This window comes from Myodes glareolus, chromosome 10, assembly GCF_982192425.1.
Source record: "Myodes glareolus chromosome 10, mMyoGla1.1, whole genome shotgun sequence".
Taxonomy (NCBI): Eukaryota; Metazoa; Chordata; class Mammalia; order Rodentia; family Cricetidae; genus Myodes; species Myodes glareolus.
Window position 1 is genome coordinate 14484494 of NC_142035.1, and position 10082 is coordinate 14494575.

Genomic DNA, 10082 nt, shown 5'->3' on the forward strand with positions numbered 1-10082 from the left:
TTAGGATTATGGTCAAGTCCTGACTAGAGTATTGTGTGAGACTGTTCTGGATGTAGAACTCAGAGGAAACTACAACAGAGGTGCTCTGAGATATTGAATCATCATCTGGGACATCCACTCCCATCAGAGATTTTTCAGGGGGACTTCCTCGATCAAACCTTATTTTTCTTAACCCAAAATGAATCCATAACCTCTCATTTCCTGTGGAAATAAAAGCAGAACCTCTCTCCCAAAGTAGCATATCACATATCATTTGACTTAAATTTTGAAGTCAGGCTATTTTTAAAATATATAGATTGATTTAATCTAGCAACATTTATAAGCAAATGTCTTTCAGCAACTGAAAACTGAAAATCTAAGTTATGCTATAGGTATAACTGACCAAGGACAAGGTCCAAATCACAATTACTGATTTGGAGTCCACATTCCCATTCCTGAAGAGTCTGGGTGCTATTATAAAACTTGTAGGGCTGGGGGCCATCAGAATTCTTTTAAAGGCAGAGAAGGAAGCAGCAGCTTTTGGAGATTGCCATATTGTTGCTTCAGGAGGCCCAGGAAAGACACTCTAAGGCATGGGTATAGCTCCTCAGGCATCAAAACATTCCCTTTTCCCTTCCCCCTCCTCACTGTTTCTGGAATGTGTTTGCCTGGAGCAAGCCACACATCACTGGGTCTTTTCATCTTGGAGAAAAAAAAGCACCTGTAGGAGGTGCTGGCTTATTGGGTAAAGGTACTTACCCAAGTTCTGCCCCTAGAACTCACAGTGGGAGGAGAGAACAGTCTCCCCAAATTGTCCTCTAACTGCACATATGCTTGACACCCCCCGACACACATGTGCCTGACACACACACACACACACACACACACACACACACACACATTTTAAAGATACATATGAGACATGAAGAAGCATGATGAAACTGGAGCTTCAAAGGGGGACTGTCTGCTTGTCAAATTGTCTACATGAATCATAAGATCCCAGAGTTGTATGGAGCGAGAAAGAGCGAGAAGAATCTCTTTGTTAATCCAAGGTCATTTGGGACATGTGTCTGTGTGTCTTTCCTGTGTGGCTGTGTGTTTTATCTGTGCGTGTGGATCTGTATGCGTGTTTATGTACATGTCCCTGTGCCATTCAGAGGCACCAAGAGGCTGTACTACCTGCCCAGGTCTCCAGACAACCTCATGCTACTTCTTCCTGTCATCAGCGGAACAAAGCAAAGGCCCTGACATGAGCATGGGAAGCCACCTGGCAACTATTCCAAAGAAAGCTCTGTGATGACTCAAGTGTGACCTCTTACCCAGGAGTGAGGCTGTGGGAAAGTGACCAAAAGGGCCCAGCTGCAGCCCTGTGGCCGAGTATGGGGTGCCACAGAAGATCCTGAGGTGACTGTCCCGGGCCCACCTCACTCGCTACACCCCAACAGATCCCTTCTCGTTTCTGGCTCTGTTTTCTCATCCATGAAGTAAGTGGGGCTGGGAACCCTCTCTGCCTGGCCTGCGCTTCCCTCCAGATGTGCCTAACTCAGGCCCCTGTTCTTTACTCACACAGGTGTCTTGCCCTCCATGGCTCCACCAGCTTCTGGAGGAGTGGAGCTCTTGTGTTGCTTCTCTTCCTCTCCTTGGAGCAGACTTCCGCATCGTACTCTGCCAAAATCAAACGTGTGTCCTTCTTCCTGGGAAGTGCTCTCGGGGACTGAGGGCTGGAATGAGGCGAAGGCTGGCGTTGGTTGACAATGGTTGGATTCAGAGAGCTATCTCTGTTTATCGCTCTATGGTTTCCTGCATCGGTTTACCCCAAATTATTTCCTTAATATGTGTCTTCAAGTTTTTTTTTGTGTGTGTGTGTGTTCAAGTTTTTAAAACTTAATTAGGCATGAGTCTGAAAGGAGAGGACCAGAGAGGATGTCATCTTGATTGTGGAGGCGAACCATGGCAGGAGGCCAGATGTTACTCTGAGGAAGGAGCAGCAAAGAGAGAGGGGATGGGGTGGAGGTGGGAAGAGATTTAAGAAATAGAATTGGCCCAGATCCTAGATGGATCAGAATCTGGGGTTTGGGGGAGTATTGGTGTTTCCCAACTGAGTTGTTGATGTGTTGAAGGTCAAGCCAGGGAACAGAGTGCAGGGTGCTCTTTAAGCCAGGCAGACACTGGTTCTGTGGTACACGTGTGGAAGTGAAAGGCCCTTGAGAACCACTTGAGTAGCTTTTCCTGCCACGGAACCTCTATCTGAAGGCCACAAATCTGAAACGCGGCGTCGGGGTTTTCAGAGTCTCACCAGGCTGAGAGCACAGAGCCAATCAGGGCTGTTGTTCTCAGCTAGGACTCTGGGTCTGCTTCACGAATCACTTGTAGTGCGATCAGTTTCTTACAGTTTTAGGTCTGGGGTGCTTGTTTCTATAGTGATGCCAGTTTCTAAAGGCCACGCTCTCTTCCTGGCACTTAGCCTTGTGCCATGGTCAAAGCTGCATGTTGGAACCTTCCTGCGGTTTGAATATCTCTACTGTCTCTGCCAGACAGAAAATTCTGCTTTTAAGAGATCCTGTATGTTGGGTGTGGCACAGTTAGATTACCTCTGTGTCTTAAGGGTAGCCAGTTTAGGACTTGAATTACATCTACAAAGTTCCTCATAGCATGCCCAGGTTAGTGCTTGATCCAATCACAACAGTACAGGGTCATTGGGGTCACAACTTAAGAATTCTGGCCACCACAAACCACGAAGTCAGGAAGTCATGCCCTGCCCTTAAAAGGGAGGAAGCAACCTCATAACTGCCCGGATTTGACCCAGTGCCACAGAGTGTGTCATGGGCATCATCCACTCAGTACTTACAAACAAATTCTAAGGTAAGGATCACCATTCTCATCTGATAGATGGGAAACTTATGACTCAGACAATAAGAAGTGTTTTCAAATATTATTTGTCTAGTTAATGTTGGAGCCAAGCTAGCCAGGCCAGAGCTGTCTGATGGTGGTAGCTCCACACACCATTTCTAACTAACTCAGAGAATCCTGCAACTGAACTCAGACTGGTCCTGAGTTCACACAAGATGCCAGGGACTGAAGTCAGCACCCCTGGCTCCTTTTTCCAGTGTGTGTCCTCTACTCTGAGCACCCCCCCCCCCCCGCAGACTGTGGCGCTGGAGGCAGGGAACGCAAGCGTTAGAGTCATCAGGTCACAAGGCAATAACTCGTTCGTTTAAGACAGATGACTTTGTCTCCATCTAGTTACATGTCTTGGACTCCAAGATGGCTTTTCTTCAGTTACCTGAGCACAAACTCCTGGTTCAGCTCCACTGGAAGGAACCAAGGGTGGAGAGAGAAATCTGTGGCCCCTGAGTACAAGCAAGGGAAGAACTGAGAGTCGGGGTAGATGACAAAGGGCTGAGATCTTCGCAGCTCACCTTTGCCAGGGAGGAAACGAGCCAGAGTGCTCAAGGATGTGAAGCTGGGTCTTTCTTTCTTGCAGAGAAAGTGGGCAAGTGCCCCAGGAAGCAGTTGGAATGCGGAAATAGGGTTCCAAACCCGTGCACAACAGACTTCAACTGTGACGCACATTTCAAGTGTTGTCCTTTCTCCTGTGGGAATGTATGCATAGATCCTTATGAAGGTACTGGCATCCAGGCGGGAGGCAGAAAACTAGCCAAACAATCCTTTCAGATGGCAGGACTGTACGCCAGTGATTAAGCCTTTCTCATTCTGTAATTTAACTCTCTGCATTCAAGTACAAGTCAGGAGTCCAGGTGTAGTGGATACCAAGTCGTTAATACTGATGCTAGGCTTCTTTTCTATGACATTCAGTCATTCACCCGTAACTAGTGCCTCTTCTATGTCCACCACGAGTTAAAGCTATTGTTAGTAAAAAGTCAAACTTCATGCTAATTTTTTTTGAGAAATGAAGCATTCATCAATCCAGATACTGGGATCATTTTGGACCATTTGACCTTTAAAAGAACTTCCTAGAAACCCCAACACACAGAGACCAAACACTTACTAGAGATTCATTCATTCCTTCCATAATTTTACAAATATCTCATTGATAGATTAAGATAGGAGCCAGGTGTGGTGGCACATGCCTTTAATTTGCACTTGGGAGGCAAAGGCAGGTGGATCTCTTTGAATTCCACAACAGCCTGATCTATACAGAGAGGCTTGTCTCAAAAGTGAAAAATAGATGTGTATATATTTAGTATTGCCTCTCCATAGCTCAAAATTGAAATTACACAGGGGACATGAAGAGAGGAGACCTGTGTACCTGCTGGGTGGAAGTGTTTAATAACCCACGCTCTCTTTTAACTCAAAGCCATATGAGATCAACTTTTGCTTCTTTTGGCCTAAGACTACCATGAATACACTTGTTGAACAAGTTGGGTTTATTGCTCATGACCGTTACGAAGCACATTCATCACTGAGTTATGAGGCATCTATCTCCGTAAAGATCTGTTTGAGTCTATCAGAGGATTTGGGCTTGGATTGGGTAGTTTAGGGAGGGCTAGAGAAGTGAGGGTTCGCCTTACATTAGATATTGTCCAAAAACGGGTTCATTCTGTGACTGAGCATCTATGGCTCTTATCTCTAAATAGTGGTTCTTATCTCTAAAGGGGGCATTTAGAACGAGGACAACTCACCCTCTCAGAGCTCAAGGCATTCAGGAAGGTGGATCTGCTCCAGTGTGGTTTTGTAATGCACTCTATGAGAAATTGGCAATGCTCAGAAGATCCAGGACAAGAACACGTCTTTTTTAGAAAGATTTGCTTATATTTCATGGGTGTGGTTGTCTTGCCTGCATGTATGTATATATACCATGTTTTCCTGGTGCCTGCCGAGGTCAGAAGAGGTTATCAGATCCCCTGGAACTGGAGTGATGAACAGTTGTGAGCCCCATGTGGATGTTAGGAATCATGCCTATGTCTTATAAAAAGGAAATTTCGTTGAAAACTCTTGCTGCTCTTGCCGAGAAAGCAATGTTCAATTCCAGGAGATCTGTCTCCCTCTTCTGGCCTCAGGGGCTACTGCACACACGGTACCTAAACATACCAGAAAGCAGAACACACATATACACAAAATTAAGTTGAGAGTAGGATTAAAAGAAAAACTGTTACTGCTACATTTGCTTGTTTTTATTCTGGGGGAGGCTGCCATGTCACGTTTGTGGAAATCAACAGACAACCTGGGGGAGTCGGCTCCTCCCTGGAGATCAGCTCAGGTCATCAGGGTTGGCGGCAAAGGCCATAACTCGCCGAGCCCACCTCCTTCATCCACCTATGTCTTCTTTTCACCGACTCTTTCTATGAAGAGCAGTAATATTAGGGATTATGATGAGGGCTTGTGGCTGGATCCTGACCTCCTCTTTCCATGCCCACGCTTTACATTCTTGTTTTGCTTTCTCGCCTCAGAACCCTGCATGTTACCCTCAGACGCAGGGGACTGCCATAACAACCTGACTCGATGGTATTTTGACTCTGAGAAGCATTATTGCAGACCCTTTACATACAGCGGATGTCATGGGAATTCCAACAACTTCCTCAGCAAGACGGACTGCAAGAACGCCTGCATGTTAATTGGTAAGACCCATGTCCCTAGTAGTCTGAGGTCCTTGCTTAACTAACATTATACCAGTCTAGCTATAGAACCTTAGGCTGTGAAGCTAACCTACCTTAGATCCAAACTCTGGCTCTTTCGTTTGCTGGAAGAGGCCTTCAGCCAGCTGCTTGCCTTCGTGAGTTTTGGCTGAGATATACAATGAAGACGTCAATAGTATTTACATGATGGAGTTATCGTGAGCAGAAACAGACGATGTAAGAATTGTGAGGCTGGAAATGAGGGAAAGTAAGTAGATAGGAGGCCTACGGAAGCCAGGCCAGGTCTTGAAGTGTTCCTGTGTGCTGCCCCTTCTCCCCAATCACTTTGGCAAGTTTACACTTGGAAGTCTTGGGCTCAGAGAATGACAAGGGGAAGGCATGGTCCTTCCTGTTCCAAGCCACTTCCCATTCAGAAGAGGTGACTTTCCAAATGGTCTCCATTTTAATGCCTCCCACCCACCTAGTCTTCCATTGTCTACAGGTAAACACCTAGGCTCCTTGGACTCACTTCCAAAGCTCTCTAGCTTCCAAGTAGCATTGAGTAACCTCAGGAGTCCAGCCCCTTCCCCTCTTTTGGGCAATCAGGCACCTGCATCGGGTTTTCTCTTCCCAAATGTGGTTTTCATACCACTCTCTCGAACACTCTAACTCTCCTTGGCCCCTACTCAGGGCTTAAACTACTTTTTCAGCTCTCAAGTTTTCACTCCGACTACCCATGACTTCTCTATTCTTGAAGTCTCCCCCTACCCCCCAAAATGAGACAACACACAAAACATGCTTATAAACATTGGCCTGTGGAAGTTCAAGTCTAACTCTTTGGAGAAAGATGTCTTATCACACCAACCTGCTGAGCATCATCCTGAGGAATCAGAAAACCCCAGGGAGTAGCTGTAGACTTGGTAGACCTGGGAGAGTGAGGTAGAGGTAAATTCTGCAGATTTGCTCCTCAGTGCAATGGTCAGGACCAATAACGTTGGGAGCCAGTGTGCTGTGGGGCTTATGTATTAAATAATGTGGATTAAAATCTTACTCCCCTCTGTCTGCTGCAAGTTTCTTTGCCTTCTTAATCCTGGAAGAGCAAAACCAAATTTATGACCTGACTCCAAGAAGCTAGGAGAATATGCTCCCCTTTCCAGAAGGCTCTAGAGCAGCAGAGGTTTTCAACCCCTAGGTCATGACCCCCTTGGAGTTGTAGATCCTGTAATTACATTACATATCATAATAGTAGCAAAATTACAGTTACGAAGCAGTAGCCAAATAAGTTTATGGTTGGGGGTCACCCACCACAACATAAGAAACTATATAAAAGGGTCACAGCATCAGGAAGGTTGAGAACCACTGATATAAAGAACCATGGAGTCATGGACTCGAAGAAAATACCTTTGAGAGTCAAATACATGAGCCAGAGCCAGGTATGGTGTCTTGTAGTCCTAGCATTTATGATGTAGAGGAAGAAGGATTAAGAGTTCGAGCCTGGAGACTAGAGAGCTGGTTCCGTGGTTAAGAACACTGACTGCTCTTCCAGAAAACCCAGGTTCAGTTCCCAGCATCCACATGGCAGCTCACAATTGTCTGTAACTCCAAGATCTGACATCCTCACACAGACATGTACATGCAGGCAAAACACCAAAGCATGTGTGCGCGCACACACACACACACACAAGAGTTCAAGACTGGCCTTGACTACACAGTGAGTTCAAGACCAGCTTGCACTACATGTGACCTTGTCTCAAAACACTAAAACTAAAACAGATGCAAGAAGAATTTTTTTTTAAATTTCACGTCTGAATCTGACCTGAGAAAAAGAAAGAAAGGAAAGAAGGAAGGAAAAAAAAAAGGAAGGAATGGAGTCCTTTTATGCTACCCAGGGAGGGATGCATGGGGTTTTGTCTCACCATTATAATCCAAAGGGAATCTTTCTCACAATGTCTGGAGCCCTTGACAGCTCGACAAGGAGGAGAGAGGATGTCCTTACAGCCACTGCAGCAAGAACTCCATCTGCCAGAGGCAAAGTGATGGTGTGCATTGCAAATCTAAAGATGGCAGCTTTATGACAATATTACATCCCTTCCTCTCTTTCCCAGGACTGGGGCTTTGTGGCAGGGGCTTCAGACACTAAGCCCACTCTATTGCACGGGACACCCTATGTTTTTGTTCCTCCTCAGCCTACTAAAGATGATCAGGGCAAGCTGAAGCAAGGTATAGGAAGTATGACCCCCCAAGGAGGAGGAGGAGCTTGCTGAAGGTCAGTGGGGAGCTGGGGTGCTGCCAAGCTCACCTCGCCTCTCCTTGCAGTGAAGAAGGGACAGTGCCCACTCTTCCCTTTCCAAATGAGGATGGAGTGCCCGCCCCCCTGCAAGAACGACATGGACTGCCTGGAAAAGGAGAAGTGCTGTGAGTCCAAGTGTGGCTTCGTTTGTGCCAGGGCCTGGCTAGGTAAGGGCTGGCGGCCGTCCTCCCAGGGTCTACTGGGCATATGCATGGATGCCATGGTACCCCGTGGAACGGGGAGGGAAGTTCCTCAGAGAACGAACTCGACCTAGTCTGGGGTGGCCTGGATCTCACTAAAGAATCAAGCCAGGCTCAAACTTAACCATCCTCCTGCCTTGGCCTCCTGAGGACTACACCAGCATCTGCCTGGGAGGTGGAGAAGTACCTTGGATTTCAGATGCCTCTTGCCCTAATCCTTGAGAAATCTCAGGGGACTTAGAAAAAAAAAAGCCCATCAGGGCTCTCATGTTGATCTCTTGACCTTTGGATCTTGTACCGTTCTTCAAAACCTCTCATGAGTGTAATTATTCTGTTTTTCCTCCCCCCTCAAAAAAAATTTATTCTGAGTCCTCATCCTTTAGTGACTGTGAGTTGATGGTCCAGCGATAAGTGTGAGCATGTGGGTGCACGCTCGCATGCACGCGCACACACACACACACACACACACACACACACACACACCCCTCCATTGGGTACATTCCCCCTATAAACCCGCATTCTGTGGGAGGGAAGCATGTAAATGCCTCCGAAGCAGATGCTGCCCCTGGCTTCTAAGCCTGAGGAGTGGTTAAGTCATAGCACAGCAGAATGGCAGGAGCCGGTGTCTTGGGCTGACTTCACCTTTCCTGCCTTTCTGCAAGGCTTGGAGCACTGTAGTCTTCAATCCCCTTTGTTGATAAGATAAGGGGGTTCTGGGTTCTTCTGAGACTCCTTCCCCCACTGTCACTCTGGGACTGTGTAACTCAAGTCTATTTATTGTGTGAGGAGGGGAGGTCCTATCCATTTACACAATTGCACAAGGCCTTCCTTGTTCTTCAGGTCATTATTCAGGGTTGACACTGCCTCTTGTTAACTAGAGAGGAAAGAGGATAAAACCTGGACTGAGGGGACCTGTTCAAGCATGAGAACCTGACTGTGGAGCCCCCAAACCCTCATCAAAGTCGTGACCCCAGCGCTGAAAGGCGGAGACAGGGTATCCCAGAAGCTCAGTGGTCAGCCAATAGAACTGCGTGAGGAGGTTCAGGTTCAGTGAGAGACTCCATTTAAAGAAAAAAGAGAATTTGTTGATTGTAGAAAGACATTATAATGTCAACCTCTGGCCTCCACCCACGCCTGCATAGACAAGCACACCTATGTATACACACAGACACACACACATACACACACACAAAGAATAAAACATTACCTGGCTTTCCAAACTTACGTCAGACTATTTCCAAGTATTTCAAGTTAAGTGTCTTGTTTTACTTCACGAAGTCAAAACAGGTTTCTGCCCAAGTAAGCCCATGATGTGCTCGAAGATCGACAAGCCCAAGTGCTTGAGGGACAGCGACTGTCCCCTGGACAAGAAGTGCTGCTCACGCTGTGGACTCAAGTGCCTGGAAGCCAAACACTGAACAGTAAGTGGGAAACGTGCCATTGCCAGAATATGAATTATGAGTAGCATAATATGAAGCTGCCGCTTCTATCTTGTTCAACTACAAATGGTGTTGTCAGTTATGACAATACTGATAGGCTTGCTGTGATTTAAAGATATTTTTAATTACAAATTATAAATTAAATTATAAATGTATATGTATTTATATAGTTATAAATTAAATATATATTTAATTTAAGTTTTACTTTTATTTATGTGTGAATATGTGTGAGAGTGGGTTTTTATGTGTGCATGTGTGTGTGTGTGTGTGTGTGCATGCATGTAGCAGAGGTGTCAGATTCCCTGTGACTGGAGTCTCACATGATTGCAAGCTGCCTGCTGTGGGTGGTGGGAACCAAACTTGCCCTGCAAGCATCAGGACCTAAGCTTGATCCCCAGAACCTATGTAAAGTTTTTGGGTGTGGAAGAATGTGCTTATAATCCCAGAGCTGGGAAGACAGAGAGAAGGATCTATGGGAATCACTGGCTAGCCTAATCACTGAGCTTCAGATCAACGAGAGACCCTGTGTCAAAACCAAGACAGATGATACCTGGGGAACAACACCTGGCCTCCACACATGTGTGCATGCATGTACACA

The 10082-nt window shown here is 46.3% G+C and overlaps 1 protein-coding gene across 1 annotated transcript; it reads left to right on the plus strand.

Annotated features, from left to right (window-relative positions):
• Window positions 1–1458: 1458 nt before the first annotated feature.
• Window positions 1459–9463, plus strand: Wfdc8 (WAP four-disulfide core domain 8). The gene is made up of 6 exons (XM_087911404.1): window positions 1459–1463; window positions 1550–1659; window positions 3464–3604; window positions 5391–5558; window positions 7872–8012; window positions 9324–9463. Exons 1-6 carry the CDS (start codon window positions 1459–1461, stop codon window positions 9461–9463), a joined length of 705 nt encoding a protein of 234 aa, XP_087767530.1.
• Window positions 9464–10082: the final 619 nt, after the last annotated feature.